The following is a 26,994-nucleotide window of genomic DNA, read 5'->3' as shown; positions in this document are numbered from 1 at the left end:
GCTCAGGGGACCATATGGGATGCTGGGAATAGAACCTGGGTCGCCCACGTGCAAGGCAAATGCCCTACCAGCTGTGTTATTGCTCCAGCCCCGAAACCGTTTTTTTTTTTTTTTTTTTTTAATCACTTGCAGCAAAGACCACAGCTACAGCATCACTTTGGTTTTACCTGGGTGAGACCCATTTCAGACGATTGACCTACAAAATAGAAAGACAATAAACTTTGGCTGTTTTACTTTTTGTTTGTTTGGGCACCACACAAGGCAGTGCTAGGGTCTTACTCTTTGCTCTACACTCAGGGGTCACTCCCAGTCGTGATCCATGAACCATATGGGGTCCAGGGATGGGTTGGCTGTGTGCAAGGGAAGCACCCTACAGGCTATACTATCTCTCCAGCCCAGATTTTGTACTGTTTTAAATCTCCTAGTTTGTTATAACAGCAACAGGAAGATAGCATAAGCCTAATTTCTCTGATACACTTCCCCGTCCCCAGTGTATCTTATCTTGACATAATAGACAGTTCTCATTTGTACAAGGCAAAAATATATTCCATTTTAAGTTCCTTTCCTTTGTGTTTCCAGTAGTCAATACCAAGTTCTGTAGATTTCAATTATTAAACATTTATTCAAAGTTAACCACTGAATCATGTCTTTATTATATATCAACATTATCATCTACCTTTGGGAGAGAGGCTCCGATTTTAATTTCTCTCTCACATTTATGGCACAACAACCATTTCTCATCGATCTATTGAATACTTTTTTATGTTCTAACCCCCCATATCTGAGACCCCAGTGAGAGATTAAAATAATGTATTGCTGGGGCTTCAAACCCGAGTTGGCCAAATACATGGAAAGCGCCTTACCACTATGCTTACTCACTATGCTCTCTCTCCAGCGTGTGATTAATTTTATACTTAGTGTGCTAGGAGAAACTGGAATAAACTGATATTTATGTGGAGATCAAGAACGAAGAAGTTTGAGCCAAAAAGAGCATTAATTGTGGGCAAAGCGCTTGCTTTGCACGCAGCAGATCCAGGATCAATCCCAGGCACCCCACGAAGTCCCCGGGCACACAGACCAGAGTGTGCCCTGAGCATTGTGGGCGTGGCCCCACAACCAAAACAATGAAGACCTGGAGAGCCTGCGTCTAGCCACAGTGAAATACACAAGATCGAATTTAATATTCTAACTTCCACTGGTTGTGACCTAATTGCAAATTATGCGCAACGAGGACTTCAACGCCTCTGAGCCTGGCTCCAGCTGCAAAAGGACAGAAATATCACCAATCGCCTTAAACTGAGCTCTAAGAGGACCCTGAAATAAAGGCAGCCCGCAGACAATGGGAAAACTGGCTCTGGGAAAGAACCTCCCGCCCTCCAGCACGCGCCCCACCCCGTAGGGCTGAATCGCAGCCTGTCATTGGCTAGCCAGCCTGTCTCTCAGCCTCCCGCCCGGCCACCGGCTCAGTTCCCGGGGAGCTCGCGGGTGGGCGGTGCCCGCGGTGACGTCTCATGACGTCTCGCGTCACGTGGCCGGAAGTCCCGGCCGGCTGTTTTGAAATCGGGCCGGCGGATTTTTCCCAGCTCGCGCCCACGCGGGCCCGACCCCGGGACTGGAGCCCTCGGCCCCGGGCCAGCCATGTCCACCCCGCCTCTGGCGCCGTCGGGGATGGCGCCCGGCCCCTTCGCGGGGCCCCAAGCCCAGCAGGCCTCCCGGGAGGTCAACACGGCGTCGCTCTGCCGCATCGGGCAGGAGACGGTCCAGGACATCGTGTACAGGACCATGGAGATCTTCCAGCTCCTGCGGAACATGCAGGTGGGATGCGTCGCTCCGGGCCATCTCTGCGAGAGGGGCACGCTGGCGACCGGGGGTCGCAGCCAGCCGCAGGTGGCTCCAACTTACCCACCTCCAGTGACGCTCACTTAACTCTGACTTAGAGTGAATTTGAAACCAGGCCTGAATTCAGACACAAGTTTTTATAGAGTGCGATAGAGTGACTCTGACTTAAAACATTTTCTTGGAGGCCCTCCCTGGTGTTATATCAGTTACAAGATACATTTGGATCATAAGGAAAAATTCAAATTCAAAAAATTCATATTGGAATTCGTGTTATTATTCGTAATAAGATTGGTCAGGCTAGGGACAAGCTTCTTACATTACGGGTTCCATAATCCCATATGGGATCACCTTGACTTAATTGTTTCCCAAAGGCGTACCTGTTTCCAAGTCTCTGGAATGGTTATTTTACTCCCCCCTCCCCTTCCGGAAAACTGGAACTAATTTTTTTTTCTTATAGATCTTACTGAGTTCTGTAGTTCTTGGGCAAATGAATAGGAACTCTTAAATGAAAATTCTGTTCCCTCCTCCGTTCCCATCATGTATTAAGAGTTCTAGTTAATCTCTTCATCTCCAGTACTTGTGACTTTAAAGCTCCTTACTTGGCTCATACTCTCACCTCAGTCGTGGCATGTGTCTCCCCCACTCCCTGCTTTTTGGGTTACACCCGGCGATGCACAGGGTTACTCCTGGCTTGCACTCAGTTACTCCTGGCGGTGCTCGAGGAACCATATGGAATGCTGGCACTTGAACCTGCGTCCACTGCGTGCAGGGCAAACGCCCTACCCACTGTGCTATTGCTCCAGCCCCGTAGCTTGTCTTTTCAATTCTCTTCACTTGGTCATTTGAAGAACACAAATTTTAAATTTTGATGGACTCCCCAATTTATTGATGTCTTCTTTTACTTGCAGATTGTGATTTAGTGATTGCATCTAACCTGGGGAGATAATGATCTTCATTTGTGTTATTTGGTTGCTGTTGAAGATTTATAGTTTTGTGTGTTTGGGTTTTTGGTCCTAGGGCCACACCTGAGGGTTCACAGGGCTGTGCACTCAGACATCACACATGGAGGGGATCAGGGACTTTATGGGGTGCTAGGGATTGAACCTTATTGACCGTATGCAAGGCAAGCACTCCCCCGTACTCACTTTGGGCCAGATAATTTCTACTTTTAGGTTTTAGATCCTGTAATCGGCAGTGAGCTATGTAATTAATCCGTGTTGGTATTGTAATTTTTTCGTATAGCCATAGGATATCCTATGTTAGTACCATTTTGCTCGCCTTTTTAATGACGTCTTACTCCTCTGTACCGTGAATATCAGTCTTGCCTATGAAAATGGGTTCAGTGTTTCAGAGAGGTGAAGTGGTAGGTGAATTTGAAACCAGGCCTTCAGACTGTTTTTATAGGGTTATAGAGTAGCTCTAACTTAAAATTTCCTGGGAGACCTTGGTGTTATATCAGTTACAAGAGACGTTTTGATCGTAAGGAAAAATTCAAATTCAAAAACTTCATATTCAAATTCATGTTATTATTTGTAATAAGATTGGTTGCTAGGGTCAATCTTAAATTTTGGGTTCCATAATCCCACATGGGATTACGTAATTTAAAATTCTTTAAAAATCAATTTCTTGATGCTTTAGTATAAGTACATGTTTGCTTTTTGTACCTGCTTTATAATCTTTATATTGGCACCATGTAAACATTTCTCAGGCGAAAAGGAATGGCACATGGACAAAGTATCAGAAGCTCTGCACCCAGAGTCAAGTACACTTTCCATTCTTGGTGGGAGTCAGCAGGAAACTATCAGAAAACTTGGTGGCTGGGGTGACAGTACAGCAGGTAGGGAACCTTGCACAAGGTAAACCTGGGTTTGATCCCTAGCAATAAATATGGTCCCTCCCCCAGCCTTGCCAGGAGTGATTGCCAAATGCTGAACCAGGAGTAAGCTCTGAGCACTCTATAGCTGTGGCAAAAAAATAAAATAAAAAGAAAGAAAAAAGAAAATAGAAAAGAAAGAAAGGAAACTGAAGAAAGTTTGAAATTGGAGAGTTGAATGAATTTATCAAGGTGACATCTGTGAATGAGTTGTGTCAAGTTAAAACTTGTAGTCATTTCTGATTCCACTTGAGAGGAGTTGGTTAGCATAGAGTTTGATGTGCTTGCTGTTTTTCAAACTCCGTCCTGGGTTACAGATTTAGTAGATGCATGCTCTGTGGTTACCAAGGATGGGTCTGAATCTCTCATCAGCCCTGGGGAGAGCAATATTGCTAACAAAGCCAAATAAGTTTCTTGGGCTCTCCTGAGTAGCCATTCATATTCCAAGTCAGGAGAACATTCTTAGGAATCAGATTGCTTCTGGGGGATCAGGCTATAGAAATGTTACAGCCCCGAGATTGTCCACAGCCAGTGCCCTCAGAATTGTGTTTAGCTGAATCCAGCTCTGGATACTCATTTACTATTCCTAAGGCATCTTTTGGTCTATGGAGGATTTTAGAGTATTTAGAAGCTACATTGAGATGTGTAGCATGGGAAGTTGGGTGGCCTATTATGTCGCTGTCCACCTATTAAGACAATGCCAATGGTTCATTTTTATTTATGTGTTTGTTTTGAGTTCACACCTGGTGATGCTCGGGGCTTCTCAGGGGATCGAACCCAGGTCAGCCATGTGCAAGGGAAATGGCTACCCTCTGTATTATTGCTCCGGCCATAAGTTCATTTTTAGAGATATGAAAAAAACATACCCTAATACACAAAATAATTCCTTTCAAAGTGTCAACTGTGGATTTGTTTATGGGTATAGAAATAAACATGGGATTCACCATATTTGAACAAACAGGCTTCTACTCTACATATAAGTTTTATTTAAAAACATACTTGCAGTCGCCAGAGAGAGAGAGAGAGTACAGAGGGTAGGAACCTTGCCTTGCTTGCAGCTGACCTGGGTTCTATCCCTGGCACTGCATGTGGTCCCCCAGGCCCTGTGGGAGTGAACCCTGAGCACAGGACCAGAGGTAATCCCAAAGTATGGCTGGCCTGTACTTGGGGTTTGGCCCCAAACAAAAACTATGTACAGAGGGGGCTGTGGGCTAGGGGTGTGGGGGTTGCATCTGGAAATGTATAAGGAAAAACAGGTGAGGAAACAACCCCGACATTTCAGTAGGAGCCAGTGATGGAGGCTGGCAACTCCCAGACTGCCAGTGTAGTCCCAGAAGCCTTCCCATTTCCATCTTCGATAGGAGTCAGGATGAAGCAGAGATTTCTTTTCCAGGAGAAAGATTATTGAGGTTGGTATGGTGGAAGGGAACTTAGATACACCTATTTACAACTTGGCCTGTCAGCTTACAATTTCAATTGAAGGGACATGTGTCTCAAGGAAATGCTGACTTTGGAAATCAGTGCCACGGCGAGCTTGCCACAAGAACAATATAGGAAGGAGCCAGGAGGGAAAAGGAAAAAGCCTTGTGTCACGTACGCCTACCAGAGGCAAACAGAACTGAAGCCACGTGGGAAAGGGCGAGGAAAGTAAAGAAGCTGTTATTACAGTGAAGGTGGGGGTTTAAAATTCCTTGGAGTAAAAATTTGGGACATTTCTAACATGTTATTAACAAGTTCTACATATTTAAAGTCAGTAGAGTTGTGAGGAATACGAGGGAAGCTGAAGTGTCCCTTGGAAGATGATGTTAATTCACGAGAACCACCAATGGAGGAGGCCTTCCGTGTGAAGCAGGGCCAGTGCTGCTAGCATCTTGATGATTGGGAGTCAGAGTCCAACAGCCTTGGGTGTCAGTCTGTAAAAAAGAAGGGGTGGTTTGCTCTTCAAGTCTGTGTTTTCCCTGGAATATGTATCTCGCTTGCTTGTCTGTATCTGTATGCTTCCTCCACTCTGGAGAAGCTTGTTCTCTAGAACATATGTTTCCTCTTTCTCTCTGCTCACTTCTAAGTTTTAATAAAAACTATCTTGATTTTTTATTTAACTTTAGAAAATTTTTTTTTATTGAATCACCTTGAGATACAGTTAAAAGCTTTCATGTTTGAGTTTCAGTCATAGAATAATCGAACACCCATCCCTCCACCAGTACACATTCTCCACCACCAATATCCCTAGTACTCACCCCCCATATACCACCCCTCCCCCTGCCTCTGTGGCAGACAATTTCCCTCTTATTTTCTCTCTCTACTTATGGGCATTATGGTTTGCAATACAGATTACTGAGACGCCATCATGTTTGGTCCTTGATCCTTGATCTACTTTCAGCACACATCTCTCCTCCCGAGCCATTCCTAAAACCATCATTGACAAACAGTCTTGCTTTAAACACACACACAACCACACACACACAAATGAAGAAGAGGTGACTGGCCTTCACTTAGAACCTGGGGTGGCTGTCTCTCTTAGACCTTGTTGGCCTCTATTCCAGGAGGAGGGTTTGTTTCTGGTAGGTCTGTTGCTGCTGAGTTTTGTGTCTCCGTGGGTTGAGGATTTAAGAGGAGACCATTTTAGTCTTTACTAAATGAAAAACGTGAATTCACCAGTCTACCTTTTAATTTGGAAATACTAGGATTTGTTGGTAATACTTGATAATGATCCCTTTCAACTAGGTGGGTGGGAGGGGGTGGGGAGGAGAAGATGTGGGGTGGGGGGGGGGAGAACCTCCAGAATATCCATTTTCCAATATCCAAAGTCCCAGGTAGGATTTGCCTTATGCTCCTGTGTACACACAAATAGTTGTTCTCCCACCTGAACATATTTTTAAGTGTCGTCTGAGTTCCTTGAAATAATAGGGTCCTCTTAAGTACGGTAGATTCATCTAACCCCCCTCCAGATCTGAATACACTCGTTGGTAAATGATAGTGTTAACAGGGCTGTTAAATGTGCTGTTAAGGAGCAAATGATAGTGATTTGCTTCACAAAATTAACAGGGTGTTCCTTAGGGTCCAGAAAGCCTTTTTTGGTTGTTAATAGTTCTGATTCACTCCAGGAAAGTAAGAAACCAAGGGATTTCATTTTTCCCAAGTTTACAGGTAAAAGAGCAGTTGTTAACTAGAATACCAGAGCATTAGGATTCTCTCTGAAAAAGGAGTTCACCAAAGGAAATAGTGGAGCACAACTTCAAGATACAAAACAATATCAGCTGATAACTTGGGTTTTTTTTTTTTTTTTTTTTTTTTGCAAAATGACGCCTCATGATACAGATAAAATAGCTCCCCCCTTCCATTTTTGTTGTTGTTAATTTTGTGATGTTTTGTGGTTTTCTTTTTCCCTCTTTTGCAACAGGGTGCACAAACTGGCCAGTTTAGGGATTTTAAAGGAGTCACATTCAGACCAGTGGAAGCTTTTTGTCCCATGTTAATTTGTACCCATCTACCTAAAGATCTACACGAAGAATTCACATATTCATTAAGCATGCAATCAGCAGGAGTCCCAGAAGTAGGCTGCCCATCAACCCTACCTGTAGAAAGTCAAGAATACATTTTTAGAGATCTCCTTACCGGAACACCAGATGGGCAGACAGCCCCAGCAGATAAATACCAGACAATTAAACACCTCCGGCAGAAAAGGTGTCTGATGAGAGTTTGAATCTTAACCAAGCAGGAAGTTTGGGTACCGCAGACCTAACACTGGGGCTGGAGACTCCAGGGAAGGCCTCAGAGCTCCAAGGGTCTTTGACTTATGTCTAAGAATCAGAATCGGGTGGCAGATGCTCCTGATCTCTCCTGTGAAGAGGTGGAAGGTCACAGAGAGAGGCCAGATCTGTGGCATGAAGACAGCTTTCTCCTCTCCCTCACATCCCTTTCCTCCCTTGGTGTCGTGGTGATGGGGATGGCATGCATGCCTGATTGTACTTGGCCCATTTTTTTCTTTGACTTGGGTGCAGGCCAGGGGATGCCCATGAGGTTGTGATTGCTGCACCCTGGGCCCTGGTTCTTGCTGGAGTGGCTCTCCTTTCGGGGTTGCTTTCCTGGCCTTGGTGCTCACACACACATAAACCAAGAGGCGGTATGGTCAGAAATAGCCTGCATGCCAGGGCTGCACTCAGTGCCTACGGGGAGCACCGGGATGAACCTTTGGCCCACAGTGTTCACGAGACAGGTGCATCAGTCAACCATTCTTTGCCCCCCCCTTTTTTTTGAGTGTCAGAGGTTGTGGGCAAAGATGCAGAATGCCAAGATGTTCTTGGAGTATTCTCTGGAAATTCAGCTTCTATAAAGGTCAGAAGAGGGGCCAGTGGTAAGGTGGGGGCTCCGTACCTGTTTTGAAAGAATAATGATGGTGGTTCAATATGTGAGAATCCAGGATGACCTACGAAACTAACCTCTGAGCCAAAAGTTCACACTTAGCAATCAGCAGGATGCTTGTGGTCTTGTGGTCCAGCACAGTTACCTTGAAATTGAAGGCAGGTAGAATGCATGTGTGTGCCAGTCTCCTCATGGTACACCCTGGTATGCCAACTGAGTTTTCAGTGCTTTCTTTCAAGAACAACTACATTTTGAGATTTAGGTAGGCTCCACATATTATGTATTAATCCAAAAGAATGAAGTGCCATAAATACAGTCTGCTAAGATTATTTTTAAATACTCACATTAGACAAACAAACCAGTTGTTTTGTCTGTGGGCTATACTCGGCAGTGCTCAGGGCTTACTTCTGTCTCTGCACTCAGGGATCACTCCTGACAGGGCTCTGGGGATTGTATGTGGCCTGGGATCAAAACCAGGTCAGCTGCATGCAAGGCAAGTCTCTTACCCGCTGTCGTGTCTCTGTTTTGTTCCTTTTTAATGTCCCTTTGCCTCTTGAAAATCTGGTGAAACCTAGTTTGACAAACACAAATCGTATATACATTTTAAGTAAAATTTCAGGATCATGAATATCTCCTTAAGAATTCCTAGACCTCAGATCTTACCAAAGAAAATACTGCTTTGGTTTATTATCCTTTGAAACTTTCAAAAATTAAGAATTCAGAAATATGCAGAATTTAGAAATAAAATATGGCAGTGAACATATTATAAAATTACACTGATTATTGAATATTCTCATTTCTCTGTGCTCACTCACCATTTCTTCTATATAGGCAATGATTGTTAATGATTTTTATTACTATTTTTGTGTGTCATACATTTTCTACACATATATATTTATACTCTCTTATTCCATCTCCTTTGCACAGATAATAGTCTGTTACGCGCAACGTTTTCCAACATTTTTTTCTTTGGCATGTTTTGGAATTTATTCATGTTCATGTAGAAAACACTTTCCATTTTGAGGTCTGTAATACATTGTTATTTAACTAGCATTAATTTAATCAGTTCTTTAGAGAATGGCTTAGGTTACTTTTAATTTCTGGCTATTATGCTTTAACAAGTAACTATCTACATAAACAAACAAGTATGCCGGCAGGAGAAATTCTTAGAAATGGCGATATGCTTCTATATTGAGTGTACAAAATTAAATAAACTTCAATGAACTGCCCCCATGAGGGGCGGAATGACTTTATGCTGCTGTATCCTGGCAAAAATCAGCCACTGGGCTCTGATGAACAAACAGTTAGATTTTGGGATCTTTGGTCATTTGCTCAGCAAAAAGCTGCATTTCTAGTTTGAATGAGTTTTAGCATTTCTTTAGAATCATTTACATTTCACTTTATTTCAGATTCTACATGTACAATTTTGTCTATATGGAATTTATGCTAGAATAAAGTAGAATAATGTGTGAGGGTTGGCCTCAGCTTTGCTTTTGTCCACTGTTGACTGAATAATTCATTTGTCTTTCCCATTGATTTCAGATGTTACTTTATACAAATGAGCCTATTTCTGGATGTTCTATTTTACTCCACAGAGCTGCCTGTCTTTTCTTTCCTCCTTTTGGCGGGGAGAGGGTAGGGGACTCACCCTGGTGCTTAGGAGACTGCCCAGCTCTCTGTGTGGTACCCAGAGTCAGACCCACACCTGCTTGGCCGAGATTGAGCACTGGTCATCTGAGCAGCCTGGCGTTCATGACTTAGACTTACTAAGATCCTAGGATGTATTTACACTTATTTTTCAGAATTTTTCCACTGTAGGATCAGCTATAGTTCTGAGTAAATCCATGATCTTTTTTTCTTTTTTTTTTCCAGTTCATTTAGCCATTAGACACTTTATATTGGTATGATATGAAATCTTACTAGACAAGCCTGAGGAGTAGCCCTAATTGTATCCCTATGAAGTACGTTTTTCATCTTTTTTGAGGATGCTGATGCTCAGGGGACGAGCACTGTCTGTGGTTGAGTCACACCTCTGGCATACGAATTGTGCGTATTCCAGTGCTTTCTCTGGCCCCACCTGTTTGCATCTTCAAATTTTTTAGTAGCCTGTTATAGAATATTGTATCCTTACTGTTGCTTTTGTAATGTGAGTTTTTTTTTCTCTTCCCCATCTTATTTTCATATAGGAAAGCAATGCTATTTTTGTCTTTGTATTTTTTTAAAAAAATTATTTTATTGAATCACCATGTGGAAAGTTACAAAGTTCTCAGGCTTATGTCTCAGTTATACAATGCTCAAACACCCATCCTTTCACCAGTGCCCATATTCCACCACCAAGAAAAAAAAACAAAACAAAAAACCAGTATACCTCCCACCTTCCAATCCCCCCACCCCCACCTGCATAACTGATAAATTTCACTTCATTTTCTCTTTACCTTGATTACATTCCATATTCCAACACAAAACTCATTATTGTTGTTCAAGTTTCAACACAGAACTCACTATTCTTGTTGGAGATTATCCCCCCAAAATATGGCCCCATTGACAAGGAAACATTTGATAATTAGTTCTCCACTAAGGAGAATGAAGAGATATAAAGTCCTCAGCCACGTGGTTTAGGAATTCTGTATTTTAGTAATTAAGTCCAGGGAGATTTAAGTTGGAAATTGCATCATTTCCCTTCCTGGGGCAGCATGGAGCAAAAGCTTAGTTCACAGTCTGGAGACATGGCTGCAAGCACTTGCTGGGACCAGAAGTAATGTAGCTGGCTCTGGATCTTGCTCGTTCAGCAGCAAGCGGCCGTGCAAAAGCAAGGCCACCTGGGTCAAATCTCAGCGGAGCGCGAGCGGTATTGGTCCCGGCTGGAGATTGCCCAAGCGTCCTGCTGTTTCAAGTTCAAAACACATTTTTCTTTCCCCCTCGCCACCAAGTTCATACCTGTTTAAAAGTCCCTTAATGTGGTGGAAGCCACGCCGCTTCTTCTGTCTTTGTATTTTAATTTTATTAATGTGGGGTTGATGTAACACTGTATTATAGCATTACCCGAGTATTATTATATTACCCAAGTTTCAAATATGCTTCATTATCGGTCACCATCTCTTAAATACAGTGTGTCTAGGCTGAGGCCATAGTTCAGCAGGTAGGGTGCTTGCCTTGCACGTTGCCAAGTTGTGTTCGATTTCTGGCACCTCATATAGTCCGCTGAGCCCTTCAGGGGTGATCGCTGAACACAGAGCCAGCAGTAAGTCCTGAGCATTATCAGGTATGGTCTAAGGCCGCCTCCCTGCCCCCAGCTCTCCCCCGCAATAAAATAAATTATGTTCATCACTTAAAATTCATCCTATCATAGAAATTTATTTTTGTTTTATATACTTCATTAATTTGTTCTTTGTTTCTTTAAGGTAGCATTTATCAGTGAAATTATGCCTTTATGTTTCATTCATTAGCATCATTATTATTTGCCAGGTGCCTTTCATATTCTTTCATCTTGAACTTTTGAGGACTTCACTAATTTATGTCTCAGTGTAGGTCTCTTTGCAGTTCGATTATAGGTGTCCTTCCTGCTTCATTGACTTAGTATATTAGTATATATATTCAGATCCTTCCCCAAGTTTGGGGAAGTTTTGAGCTATTTCTTAGCCCTCAGTTCTTTTCTCTCTTTTCCTCCAGAAAGAGAGAAAAACTCAAAACTCGTTATTCTTAAGTTCTTTTTCTAAATAGCATACTAAGGTCAAGTAGCCTTTCTTCATTTTCAAAATCACCTTATTTCTCTCATTTCACTTCAGTTATTTCTAGGTTTTATCTTCAAGCTCAGGTATTCATTCTTCCATTACATCTATTTTTATAACTTTATATGGCACACCTGATCTGGTTTATTGATTTCTTCACATCCTGAATCTATTCGTCTTATTTATAGTTTCAGTCTTTATCTTCTGATCGCTAATTTTTTTTTAGTTCATAGTATTACTTTTATGAATTTCCCATAATTCTTTGAATTGTTTTTGAGTTTTCTTCTATATCTTTGAACTTCCGTTATTCTGACTTTTGTTAAATCATAAAAATCTAGTGATTTTATCTTTGGTTTCTGGAGACCTTTTGTTTTATCCTGTGGTTCTTTTGTTGTTATCGTTGTTAGGTTTTGATTTTTGGGGCGACACCCGGTGATGCTCAGGGTTTAGTCCTGGCTCCGTGCTTAGGAATCACGCTCGGGGTTCTGACCATATGGGGCCCCAGCGGGCCACAGGCAAGGTACTATCACTCCAGCCCACTCTCTCCTGTTTTTATTCTCACATGGCCTGGTGATATATTCCTGTCTGTTCATCCATCATTAGGCTTGTGGACCACCTTTGAAATAATTATTTTGTGATTTTTTTAAAGAAAAAAATAATCTCCTAAATCAGCAACTAGAATTGAGCTGCTTATGTTTTCTTTATCCAGCAGTTGGTGCTTTGAGCTTTTATTTGGTTGTGTGGGTGGGTGATGGTGGTTGCTGGCTTCTTTGAGTGTGCTGTGGGGAAGTGGGACTGGTGTACTAGCTGACGCTGTTTCAGCCAGGAGGAGGAGGCTACCGGCATGCAAATGCTGGGCACTGCCAGGGATAGATGATGGAGGACAGTGTGAATGGCCTTTGTCTGGCTTGGGGTCCTAGATCTGAGACTTGGCTATCAGGAAACTTGAGAAACCCAATACAAATCCTGATCAATGGGGAGAGGGACAATATGGTCAAAGACCCTGTCTCTGTTGGTATCTCTGTTGCCCTCCATTTGGAGGTCCTGGAATACCTCTTTTCTTCTCCTTTCTGGTTCACTTTGGGCGAAGGGCATATGCCTCCACATCTTTGGTACTCTCATCTCCCAAGAGACTTTCCTTGGATTGGATGGACCATCCCTCCCCAGACTTCTGTCTCCACACATTACTCTCCACTCACCTGTCACACACACACTTGGACCTCCCAGGGTGTCCCTTTCATGTAGTCTCTGAGGGGTAGTATACCTCATCTTCACTCCTCAGCTCTAGGATTTTTTTCAGTGGTGTCTCTTTTGTGTTTATCTGAGAGAATCAAAAAAATATCCTATGACACAATCTTAGTGACATCATTATATTATTTCTGTAACAACCTTCTTGGTATATTTTATTGATGGTGGTACTTTATTGTGTCATTTATAAATAGTGGTAGTATACTACTTCCTTTTACAAGTCTTGACTTCTAGGGCTGAGAACAATAGTACACCGGGTAGGGCACTTGCCTTGCATGTGGCTGGCTCAGGTTTGATCTTCAGCATCTCACATGGTCCCCTGAGCCCACCAGAAGTGATTCTTGAGTGCAGAAGAACCTCTGAGCACCACTGAGTGTGGCTCCAAACAAAACAATAAACATCTGACATAATACCACCTTCCACTTCATACTGATTGCATAACAGCTTTTTCTGATAGTATTAGTGCCCGCAGTATATACATACTTCCCTTTTTCTGGCTTTAATGAGGACACCATTTATGTTTCCACTTTGCAATCATCGCCCAGAGTTTTTAACCAAAGTAAATATATTTTGTTTTTTGGGGGGAATTTATTTTAAAAATTTTCTGTTTGAACAGTGGCTGTTGAGTTTAGTTGAATGTCTTGTTAGTGACTGTCGGGGGTGAGTGATCATATATTAATGGATCTTCATCAGCTTTCATAATTGAGATCACTGATGAGCTTTTCAACTAAACGCATTCACTACATCATGTGAGGTGTGCTTATTACAATGTGGTTCAGGAAATGTGCCTGTTGTGGTCATTATTCTTTCTTAGTTTCAAGAGTGGTATTTTAAGACATTAGGCATATGCAGTAATTTTTTTACAAGAAGCTGATGTTGTAAGTGAAAATTAAAAACAAACCTACTTATAAGGTGATCTTGAAGACGGTGATTTTTTTTTTGGTATTTTCATTATGACATTGTTTTTCAAAAGGATATTAAGCATTCTGTCATGACACACAGTTTTTAGTGAATTTGAGCTATAGCTTTTGGGGTAAGCAAATTCACTGAAGTGAGCAATTAAAATTGTATTTTAAAAATCTTCCTTCTGTGTGTACTCTGCTAAATACAAAGACATAAATGTATATAAACAACTCTAGTCTTTACTTGGCTTAATACTTCGGCCATAATTTCTGCTAAAATGCCAAAAATCGAGCACTGACTGCTTCTGTATTCAAAATGAAATTATATTTTAAGCCACAAAGGGAATACAGAGTCTTTGAAATTTTTCTGATCTGTTAGAGTCAATAAAAGTTCATGAGGAGAATTGTACATTTATTGGGGAATAAACAAGCCTCTTCTCATCAAACTGTTTTAACTAATTTAGCACTTGGTATTTTATCATATTTCTAAGAGATGTTATCCTCCGAGTGTTGTAATAGTTGATTTAATTTCATAGGACCCATATTCCTAACTTATAAGCCATTATATTGGAGGACATTTGGAAGTGATAGTAAAATAGAAAATACATTTTTCAGACAAGTTTTTGTCATGTTTATGTTTTTATCGACTTGGAAAATGGTATTATATCCTGTTTTATCTGAAAATATTATATCCTCTACTTAATTTTTTTCATTTCTGCCTCATCTAGAAAAATAAATGAACTGAGGCTTATAAAGACCACTTTTCTAGCTAAGAGACAGCAGTTAATATCTTGTTTTTAAGTAATTTTAATCTTAAAGGTAAGTATATGGATTATAGTTTGCAATCAAAGCAATTTGATATGCTAGAAAATATGGTTTAAATATTGTTAAGCCTTCATACTATTACTTCTGATGTTAGAATGATTTTACAGATCTTGGTGGAATAAAATATTATTGAGGCATACAGAGAAAGAAAGATTTGGATCTTGAGATTTAGCAGTGCACAAAAGATGGAGATGTTATAAATTAGTAATAGACATTTTCCATTTATCTGTGATTTTTATCTTTGCACTGTGTACTTTTACCTTTTAATAAAATTCCTAAATTAAAAATATATAAGCGTCTAAGATATGGTATGATCAGAGCAGTTACTTGTAATAATTTATTGATGGTAGTTCACGTTGCTCCCATATCTGCTATTATTGATACCTTTTATAATGTAGAACTTTTGCTACAAGCTTTCAGCATCTTAATGATCATATTCAAGGTACTTTGGGGATTATTTTTGCAGTAGTAGCAGCATGCTTATCAACTGAAAAATCCTTATCTCACTTTTTTCTTCTCTTTAAACTGCGTCTCTTGTTATTCCCAAGTGGGCTAGCCCCCATCAGACACTGGGGGCCTCACACGTTGCATAGGCCCTATCTTGGCTTATCTCTCCCCGGCCCCTGCACTTTGTTTTTAACTTTCTAATTCAGTTCAGCAGCCTTTATGTGATTTAACGTAATAAAATTATGCATTTTATTATTCACATAAGTTGTGAATAATAAAAATGAATATTATTTTATGAATACTATTTTGACTATTATTTTGACTGATCAAAGGGACTCTTTTTATTTATTTATTTTTTAGAGCTGTGTTATAGCACTGGAACATTGTGCCTAGGAGCTAATAAATAAACATCTATTACTCTGAATTTCTTAAAATTGCATTTGCTTGTGAGGCAGTTTGCTTTTAGACTGTGCTTAAATAGTGTTTGCTAGCTTTACTTACAGAAAATCTTGATTTTTCATTACATGTATTTTTTTCCCTTTGTTGGTTAAGCTGCCAAATGGTGTCACGTACCATACGGGAACGTACCAAGACCGATTAGCAAAGCTACAGGATCATCTTCGCCAGCTGTCCATTCTCTTCAGGAAGCTGAGATTGGTCTATGACAAATGCAACGAAAACTGCGGAGGGATGGATCCCATTCCAGTAGAGGCAAGTTTTAGTGGGAGAAGGAGGATGATCATAAGATGCAAGAGACTCTCAAGATGTTTGTGATTTTGACAGTATTTCCAAATTTTGAATTACATGCATTTTCTCCTGAGTAGTGAAGATGCATATTTTGGGTTTTTTCTTGTGAACTTTAGCACCCAGGTTTTTAATGATTTTGCTGCTATTGGGAGGAGGGGGTTCGCAGTTTGTAGTAGCTTCTATCATGGCTGTCAGTCTCTTCTTAAATCAGTACATAAGATTTTTATTTCAGAGGGCCATAGCTATAGTACAGCGGGTAGGGCATTTGCTTGCATACAGCTGACCCAGGTTCAATCCCCTGTACTGCATGTCCCTCGAGCTGTCCAGAAATGACCCCTGAGTGCAGACTTATTTACCCAGGAGTAAGCCCTGAGTGCAGCTGGGTGTTGCCTAAAAATATACTAAAAAAAAAAGTATTTTAACCGAATTTTAACATATTTTAAATATTTTCAGAGTTTCTATAGATCCCTATTTATATTTTCATTGTTAATAATTTAGATTAACCTAGTGGAGTCACTGTATTTTTAAAATATATTCTCTTTAATCTTGGATCATTGTTGTTTTAGTTAATTAAGTATAGAATACTTCTGCTGGAGAGTCTTTTCTGTTTGCAAGTTTTATTTCTGCCACCAGAGGTTATGTGAAAAGATTTAAATGATCCATTCCACTGAATTTTATGTGATCAGTGCTCCCTACTTGAGTGATAACTTGTAAGGGATGAATAGAGAAAGAGTAAATTGCAAAAAGCATGGAAAGGAGTTGAAGGTGGGGGAGAAAGATCAGAAATGTGGACTCCGTTGGATGCTGCAGAGAAGTCGGATGGAAAAGTGATCAGTACATTTTGCTAGAGGAAAATTGGTGGTTTAGAAGAAAGCCTCAGTGATAAAGGAAGAAGCGAGAAGTCAGATTCAAGGAACTGAAAAATTAAAACATGAAATAAGGATTTAGAGCCAGCCAGGAGGGCCCCATCAGACATAGGATGACTGCACTTATTTGTGGGATATAAAGAATCATAATATGAGCCTAATACCCAAGGACAGTAGAAACAAGGGCCGGGAGGATTGGTCCACGGTTGGAAGCCTGCCTCACGTACTGGGGAGCAGGCAGTTGGGATAGAGAAGGGACCACTATGGCAGAGATAGTTGGAAAGGGTCACTCTGGGTAAGAGCTGCGTGCTGAAAGTAGGCAAAGGAACAAACATGGTAACTTCTCAGTATCTGTACTGCAAATCATAATGCCCAAAAGGAGAAAGAGAGAGAAAGAAGGAAAGTGCCTGCCATAGAGGTAGCCTGGGGAGGGAAGGGAGTGGCAGAGGGAAACTGGGGGCATTGGTAGGGGAAATGTACACTGGTGGAGCTATGGGTGTTTGAACACTGTTTGACTGAAACCCAGTCATGATCAGCTTGGTAACTCTGTATCTCAGTGAGTTAATAAAAGAAAAGAAAAAAGAAGCAGCAGCAGCTTATACAAAAAAAGCAAGAGGAAAGCAGTATATCAGAAGAATCTTAAGGGTTTTTTTTTTTTTAAACTATAAATGGAATAGACTAGAACATGATTCAAGGATAAAGAAAGGAAAACAAGGTATGGTTTGAGAGAAAGTGTATAAATACTGAAGACAGTGCTCCGAGGAATCCCAGGCATAATAAAAGAGGTTTGAGAAGGGATAAGTCTGCTGTCCTTCCACCTGAAAACAGGAAGGAAAGGTGGACATGAGTCAAAGCTAGTATTTTCCAAAAAGTTTTTAGTTTGGCCAGATAATTTCTTATTTAGCTGTCTGTTCATGCATCAATAATATAAAATAGAAGAAAGAGATCACACAATTTCTGTAACATCTACCAGGGACTTCATTAAGTAAATATCATAAGTCAGACAGATTTAGTTATAAACTTCATTAATATGTTTTGTTGCTGCACACTTTTCTCAGAGACAAGACCACTGGGCTGAACATGTGCTTTGCTTTGCATGCTATAGATCGGGGTTCAATAACCAACCGTGTGGGATCTCCCAAACACTGCCAGAGGTCACCCCTGAAACACACAGGGTATGATCCAAAACACAAAAGTAGGTTTTATTTTTCACGAAACTGAAAGAAGGTATCTAGAAATTTTCAGGAACACTGAACTCTAGGTAACAAATAAATGATGTTTATATCCTCTTTTTGTTTTTCATTTGGGGGCCACTGCTAGCTGTGCTCAGGTCTTACTCCTGGTTCTGCACTCAGGCCTGTTGGGGATCAGGGGGTCATATTGAGTGCCGGGGATCAAACCCAGGTTGGCCACGTGCGAGATAAACATCCTCTGTACTGTCTCTCTGGCCCTGGAATCTATTTCGTAGAAGTCCTTTCAAGTATAAACGAAGGGAAATCCTGTTCTGACCCAGTGGACTCACCATCATTTTGCTGTGTCTGGAAATTAAATTTGTCATGACTAAATGTGCAGGATGATTCTTCCTGTAACAACTTCTGTCATAGGGTTATTTTGTAGACGAAATCTTAGCAGCTGATACAAAGACTGGATTGAAAAGATAATCTTCTCATTGCCTGAATTTTTATGTTTTTAAGAGTATTTTAAGTGTACCTTAGTGCATTGTTTATATCAGTGTAATTGGAAATTGTGTGTATTTTTGGCTTAATTTTGGGTTTTCGCTCCCAGCAACTTATTCCCTATGTGGAAGAAGATGGCTCAAAGATTGAGGATCACACTGGCCCAGCTCGATTTGCAAGTGAAGAAAGGCGAGAAATTGCAGAAGTAAATAAGGTGGGTTATTAGTCTGCTTTTTTTTATAAGGCAGAATTATTGATAAAGGTTACAAGGCCCTTTAATGTAACTCAAAAATATTATTTATAGTATCTTTAAGTAATAATAAAATCAACTATAATAACTATAATTAACTATGATAATTTCTAGAATTACAGGAAGTTTTCATGACCAGTGTAGACTTCTTAGAGCCCACAATAGATGCAGCAAGACTCCCATGGAAATAGAACGGAGTGCAGAGTTCATGTGATAAAGTTCTTTGAAAAGCCTCAAAAGGTCCTCAGTCACAAACTTTTTCTAGACAGAATTTTAGCTACTGCATATTTGGAACAGGAAGTGATAAAAATTTACAAATAAGAAAAACTTGACTATGTTGTTAAGTGCTTTTATGAAACAGATAGTTACAGGGGAAGTTGACAGTTCATTCTATGCTGGATACATGCTCCAAGCCCCACGCTTACCATAGCCTAACAAATAACACAGTAAATTAAACTGCCAATCTCACTTACAAATATATACCCCACTTTGCTCCTGAAATTGAATTTATGAGCTTCAGCAGTTAATCCACCATAGCCAGAATGGGTTCTCTGAGGTATGTCAGTATAATCAGTTTATGTATATAAAATGGAACATCAGAGTAAATTAGAAAAAGAATTTTTTCTTCAGATCTAGAAGTCACTTGATAAAAATTTCCTATCACTCATTTAAGGGACATGTAGAAAACTGTTAACAAGATAGCCTTTTTGAAAGTCTCATTTCAGCATTTTTTATCCAAGTAAAATAAAACTTTAGCAGTCATAAAATAAGTTGGTTTGTACCACTATGTTTAATATCTTAGGAATTAAATATAAAAAGAAACAAAATATCAAGAAATAGAATTTAGAAGCTTAAATTTGTTAAATTGTCCATATTTTAACTTATACAGCTCTAGGAAAATCAGTTTATAAGCTGTAAAAAACTAAGGCACGCCGAAGGGTGTGTGCACTCCTGGGCTCTCCAGGCGGCTGTGTCTCACCACCTGCGTTCGGTGCTCTGGAACCGCTGTGTATGGGCTGGATTGGGACGGCCGTTGGCCAAGGACAGGTGAAGGAAGAACGAGGACCAAGCTGGTTGCTGATTAGTTACCGTTTATTCAATCTTCCATCTTTCTCCTCTCCCACACTCCCAGCTCCGTCCTCTGTCTGCATCTGCTGCAGCCTCCTCCGGATTCCCTGTCTCTCTGTCTCTCTCCCTACTTGTCTCTCCCACCTTGCCCTCTAGGCTACACCCAGCCAGGTAGCAAAATCATCATAAGAAAGCCCTTCCTGAGGGCAGGGCATTCCAAAGCCTTTCCTGACGCTTAGGTGTTCTCCTTTCCTTAGTCCAAGCACTCATTAACATCTTAATACTAGTTATTTTTGTACGGACATAGCATTGAGGCTTGCAAGGCAGCTCTCCTGGCAACATCTTGCCACAGGCTCAGACTACAGCACTCAGGCCAGATTAATCTCTCCTAACCCTAGCAGGGTCCGAATCGAGTTATCACTGTTTGGATCATGACGGCATTTGTCCATGACCAAGCTCTTAACTTATAGTTAAGCATTAGGCACTTTGGCCAGGCCCATCTCGATGCCAGGGTAGCACACAACTCACCGCTTGCCCTGTGTCCGTCTCGTCCTTCGTCGGGACCCTGCTTTTGGGGGTGCTAGGAAGTAAGGGCAGCTGAGGCTTAGGTCAAGAGAACAGATGCCCAGGAGGAAAATATCATGTAGAGTCAAATGACTCCCAGGTTACAAAAGCATGGCATTTTCTGAGTCTTTCTGTGTCCATACAAAAAGGACATGGCTCTGAATAAACTATGCAAAGGACTCAAGGAGAAGAGAAAAGCAATATTTACAAGTCAACAAAACACTAAGAAAGAAGTTACAAATAAACAAAGAGGAATGGGAGCACTGTAGCGGGAGTAACCCAATAAACCTAAACTACCTGAGGCTGTGTTATCCTACAATAAACAACTAAATTTATTTAGTCAGAGTTCATTTAAAGGGCTTCATACAAAATACTATTTCATATGCTTATAAACCAATTGAAATATGAGATTCATAATTGCAGCAAATAGGAATTCTCAAGAATATGTGATTATTATTTAGATAAATCATAAAAGGAGCTTTGAGTAATTAAAATAGCCAAACTTTTATGTAGGTTCCATATTCTAAAAATGTCTATCCTAATTATTTGCTTTAATGTAGTATCAGTCAAATCCAAATGGAAAATTTTCCTGGAGAATATACTAAACTATCCAAGAAAATACTGAACCAAGAATAGAGTGGTAAAATAAGAACCAGAAAGGATCTTCCTATTGAATGTGAGAGTTTAATAAGACAGAAGATGTTCATATATGTGGTAAAATTACCCTTCAGTAACTTAGGGTAGAGGATAATACAAAAAATTGTATCTTTTGTGTTCTATTGTTTATCAAAATCAATTTCTCTATTGAAAATTAGAGCTGCTGTTGCATCACTACCTCAGGTATGTCCGAAGTGATCCAAACATGGTCCCTTTGCTTTTTCTGAGCAGGAAAAGATAAAATGTTTAAAGCAACAGATCACTGCAGATTTGTTAATAGCCAGCTTACAGGGGAACTTGTAAACCATTTTGGAGGTGACATAGGAGCAAATTTTTGCATCCATCCACCAAAGTTCTAGAAAGAAGCTTAACTGAATTTGGGAGTGAGCTGATGTACTTTCCAGCCGTTCCTTCCCTTTTTATCCCCACTTTTCTCGGTGCTGTTGTGATGGCCTCTCTCCAGTCTCCATGGAGCGTATCAGTCCTGTTCTTTGTGTCATCCTGCTCATCACCTGGAGTCATTTCCTTCTCTGCTTGCTAATTTAATATGTATATATATTTGGTTTGGGGGCCATACCTGGCTGTACTCAGGGCTTGCTCCTGGCTCTGCACTCAGGGATCGCCTCTGGTGGGGCACCCTAAGGGGTGCTAGCAATCGAACCTGGGTCAGTTGCGTGCGAGGCAAGTGCCTTACCCTCTTTTCTACTATCTCTTTATCCCCAATTAATATTCTTATCCTGAATAAGAGTTATAATAGTTTTATGTGTCCTTTAGTTGACCAGTCATTTAAAAACCTTACTACATTAGGGCTAGAGAGATAATACAGGAATTGTGGTGCATGCCTTGGCTGAGTCAATTTGTAGCTAAATCCTTGGCACCTTTTAGCCACTGCTTGGTGACCAGTGAAAAATATGCAATATGACTCAGCAGAGTCTTTTGCCCCAGCACCTGGCTGTCTTCACTAGCGCCCCTCGGAGGGGGTGGGTTGAGTTTCCCTCCCTGCCCCGAGCAGAGCCCTGGCAGCCAAAGACCTCCGGAACCCAGCCACAGCCATGTTCAAGGCCCCTCTCCACACATTCAGATGAGCCTCACGCATGAAGGAACCGGTAGAGGAACCCAGGTGTGCGGGACCTGGGGCTGAGACCTCCAAGCCCGCTTGGATCAGGACTGGGCCTCTTCCATCCAGATTCCCCATTTTCCAGTAGCTAGGCGGTCACACCCAAGGACTGCCCCTGGCACCGTGTAATCCCACCAGCGGCCAACATCCAGAGACTATAAAACCAAGCTCCTGGAAGCTCCCAACATCTTTTAGCCTAGTTCTCCCTCTAGGAGAACCTGGCAAGCTACTGAGAGTTTCCTGCCCTCATGGGAGAGCCTGGCAAGCTCCCCGTGGTGTGTTCATATGCCAAAACCAGGGTCTCATTCCCCTGACAATGAAAGAGCCTCCATTGCGGCACCCTTGGGAAGGATGAGTAAGGAGAGGCTTCTAAAATCTCAGGGCTAAGACAAATGAAGACATTACTGAGACCACTTGAGAAAATGGACAATCAATGGGATGATGATGATGAAGATAAAAATAGTACTATATCATGTACTTAAAATTGTATCAAAAATACTGATAGTATCTTTGCTATTTATCTAGTTTCTATAAACATTCTATATGCCACCGGTACAGAAAACTGGAACTATATTTAATTATTTTCTCTTCATATATTCTGGAATCCATAAGTTTTGGTACCCAGGGACATCAGACAGTATCCGTTGAGGACATCAAAATTCTGTTTTACTTCAGTTTATTCTGTTGGCTGGTAAAAATATGAAATCAAAGATGATATGTGGGCTGACATAATTGAGTTCATGCATTTAGAAATTAAAACATTCTCTGACCAATTGTCACAACCTTTATGAATATTAAATTACATGGTATGACTTGGCATAAACATTTTCTTAATGAATCTAGCTCTACTTACACATTCACCTGTTAATGTAACAAATTAGTCACAGCTGATGGATTTTGATAATAGCAGCTGTCAACCTCTGTTAAAATCAATCAGAGGCAAGATTGTATATATTAAATCTAGTACCATGTCATGAAAATTTATTTACATTTTAACTGCTGATAAGCATAACTGTCAGCTTTGCTGTTAGTTTCATGACATGTTTTGGCTCTAGATATTTTACTTGTAGACATTTTTTTTTCTTTTAGAATTTTGAGGCATTTTTAAGGGAACACTTATATGTAAATGATTTTTAAAACTGTTGCCTAAAGCCAGTATCCTAAATATCTTATTTTAGTTCTTTATTTTTTAAGAATGAGACTGGTTTTTTAAAAGGCAGATTTATCAGAATTTATATTTCCAAATGAATACCAAGACTTGCTAGTGTTCATCGAGTGATTTCTCATCTCAGCCCATTGTACTAGATAAGTACTCACTAAAATGACTGCCGCTTAATGACAATAGAACTTAAAGGACACTTCAAAACAGAGACATTTTCTGGAAATATAGCAAGAAGCCGGAATAACCAAAATAATAAAAGTATCTTTTCCCCCAGTCCATGTTAAAATGAGTTTTATTACCAGCAATTGCTACTATGTTGTATTATTTTAAGTATAAGTTACATTTAGTTGAAGTTATTAAGCTGCTTTTTTGTTTTACATTTACAGCTTTTTGATTCTCCCTCTTAGGCTACCTTCTTTCTGTTACTTCTCTAGCTCTAAGTAATAATATAACAAGCTCAGTCTTGGTTTTTTAGTGAAACCAAAATTAATATTTGTATGCCTCTTTGGGGGCAGAGGGGGGGTTGAGACAGGGATGGAGAAAGCTGTCTGGTGGAGGATGTGGTATTGAAATGTAGACATGAAACACTGTCATGAATAATACTGTAAATCACAGTGCCTTAAGAAATGTTTTAGTAGTCTTCTTTATGATGAACTTGTATGTATTTTAATATAGGGTCTTTAAAATTATTTTAGTGTGTCCTGATGTATCACTGTATCACTATTATCCCGTTGTTCATCGATTTACTTGAGCGGGCACCAGTAACGTCTCTATTACACTCAGCCTTGAGATTTTAGCAGCCTCTCCTTCCTCGTCTTTCCCAACAATTGGAGGCTTTTTCAGGGTCAGGAGAATGAGACCTATCATTACTGTTTTTGGCATATCGAATACACCACGGGTAGTTTGCCAGGCTCTGCCATGTGAATGGGATACTCTCAGTAGCTTGCCAGGCTCTCTGAGAGGTATGTATATATCTGTTACTGTATATGGGATATGAATATGTCCTGATGTATTGTTTCCACATATATGTTTAACAAATATTATAATAACTGGTAAATGCTTTGAATAAGAATTCTCTATATTTTATCTATCTTATTTCACCTGAGTATAAATTTTTACCACCTACTGATTTTGAAAAAAGGGTGCTTTTAAAAGTTTATGAACTATGACCTAGTGGAAACCTAGACATTGAGATACAGATGCATGCCTGCCTTGTCTATTGGGGCATCCAGCAAGCATGAATTGTGAAGATCGGTTTGGGGACTGCTATTTATCTTCAGGTTTTAGATTGTGCATCATACTGTGAACAAGGGCTGGAGCAATAGCACAGTGGGTAGGGCATTTGCCTTGCACGCAGCCGATCCAGGTTGGATTCCTCCATCCTTCTTGGAGAGCCTGGCAAGCTACTGAGAGTATCCCACCCGCACGGCAGAGCCTGGCAGGCTACCCGTGGTGGATTGGATATGCCAAAAACAGTAACAAGTCTCACAATGGAGACGTTACTGGTGCCCATTTTCGCAAATCAGTGAACAACAGGAGGACAGTGCTACAGTGCTGAGAGGAAAATGAGAGTTGACACAACTTTGGAAGACCAGTTGCATTAGACATTATAGACTGTGTGCTCTATGTGTACCAGTAAGATTTGTTGAATGCTTACCCATATGCTGGATGTAGCTCTAACAATTTACATGAACCAAATAATTGCATCCTCCTAAAGATCTTGGAGGTAAAAGTCTATTACGATCCCTTTATCTGATGTGGAAACTGAGGTCAAGAGGGTAATCTGGCCAGCATTATACATTTAATTAGCAATGGAACTGAGAGAATAAACCTGACTCTCAAGGTTGTACTTCTGACAGTGGTGTTAACAACGCTGCCAGGAAGACTTATATATTTGACATTTGCTAACAATTATTTAACAGATTTTCCTTGCTGCTTCTCAATGAATATTGTTCACCAGAACAAGAATAAGACCTTTTGTCTTAAAATAAGCTTAATCTGGGGCCCTGGACAGACAGAAGAGCAGGTAGGGTGCTTGTCTTGCAGTTGGTTGATCGAGTTTGCTCCTCAGCATCCCAGATTGTCCAGAAAGCACTGCCAGAAGTGACCCCTGAGTGCAGAGCCAGGAGTAACCACTATGCATTGCTGGGTGTCCCCTCACCCAAAAAATAGACAAGCTTAATTTCTGTGAGGATTATTAGAGTTCTATCTTCATGACCTATATTTCATGAAAGAAATTACCAAAAATGTTTTATTCCTACAGAAACTAAAACAGAAGAATCAACAGCTGAAGCAAATTATGGATCAATTACGAAACCTCATCTGGGATATAAATGCCATGCTGGCAATGAGAAACTAAACTGATATTTAAAGATCCTGCTATATACGTGTTATGTCATTTTCCCTCTCAGGTATATTTTCCCTCTGAAGGATATTTATCAGTTTTGTTTTAGTCCCTAGAATTAAAGTTCCTATTTTTGCATTGTGGTTTTTACTGTCCATAAGTAGTTAAAAAGCTATAGACTGTGCAAAAAAAACTCTTGTTAACAACCTTATTTTTAAGAGGGGTTAATGGTGTGGTTCTTCAAGAACTGAACAATTTGTTTTATAAAAGCAAATAATTTTTTTGTAAAATAAAATTTTTTTACATTGACTGGCAATGGTTTTGCACTTTTGATTACCCTTTTAAAAATTAAAGATGTGCATTTTTGTGGATGAAATTATCAAGTATAGTCTTTCTGTGGTACAAATTAAACAAGTTACCATTTCAACTCAGTGTTTTTCTTCATTTGGTTTGAGTAGAAAACAAGGTAAAATGTGAAAATGCTTTTTATAGTATTTAAGTAGATGAAGCTCAGTTTTATCATGTTCTTCAAGTGTTTGGTCTTAATTAGAACAAACTGTCTAAAAAAGCAAATTATTTATAGATGGTACAAATTGAAAACATAACTGTGTGCTTATTTGCTACCTTCTTTAGGCCAAGAAGCATCCCTTTGAATTTTCAGATGAGCTCTAAAATAATCAGTGCATTTAGAAAACAGTAATTTTGTCAGAGTTTTAAGTGATTTAGCCTTTTATGACAAAACTTTCTTAGACTGGTAGTAGTTCCACAGTAATTTTTCTATAGTTCTCTTAATTACCTCTCAAAATCTTCAAATTAATCTTCAAATAAAAGACCCCAGTTTGATGCCTCTCTTCCAATCTAAGCTAATATAGAAAAATGGCAGGCTACAAAACCAAATTACAAAAATCTGTTACATTTTCATATGTAGACCACAAACTAGAAAACTATATGCAAGCAAAAAACTGTAAATTCCATTTGTAATCGCAATATAAAGTGTAAGCACTTAAAAGGAGATGAAACTTCTTGCCTTGAAAGCTATAAATTCCTCTTAGAAGAAATAGAAGACACAAGGGATGGAAATATGTTTTGTGATTAAAGAGAGAAAGAATTTACAAAGTAATGACCATCCTTCCCAAGTCATAGATTTAACAGGACTGCTATCAATATCCCAGTGGTAGTGTTCAGGAAATAGAATTAACATTATTGAAATTTGTGTATAACCACAAAAGAGCCAAAGCAATCTTGAAATAAAATAATGGAAGTATCATGCTCCTAACCTCAAATACAATGCTACAGAAATAGAAATATAATTATAGTAT

The 26,994-nt window shown here is 40.1% G+C and overlaps 1 protein-coding gene across 1 annotated transcript; it reads left to right on the top strand.

Annotated features, from left to right (window-relative positions):
• The first annotated feature begins 1,538 nt into the window (after positions 1-1,538).
• Positions 1,539-25,984, top strand: MED30 (mediator complex subunit 30). The gene is made up of 4 exons (XM_004607650.2): positions 1,539-1,815; positions 15,777-15,935; positions 18,623-18,727; positions 25,595-25,984. The coding sequence occupies exons 1-4, from the start codon at positions 1,639-1,641 to the stop codon at positions 25,688-25,690; spliced, it is 537 nt and encodes a 178-aa protein (XP_004607707.1). The 5' UTR covers positions 1,539-1,638; the 3' UTR covers positions 25,691-25,984.
• The last annotated feature ends 1,010 nt before the right edge of the window (positions 25,985-26,994 follow it).

Source organism: Sorex araneus, chromosome 2 (assembly GCF_027595985.1).
Source record: "Sorex araneus isolate mSorAra2 chromosome 2, mSorAra2.pri, whole genome shotgun sequence".
Lineage (NCBI taxonomy): Eukaryota > Metazoa > Chordata > Mammalia > Eulipotyphla > Soricidae > Sorex > Sorex araneus.
The sequence above is the reverse complement of the archived record's forward strand: the minus strand, read 5'-3'. Positions and strand labels throughout refer to the sequence as shown.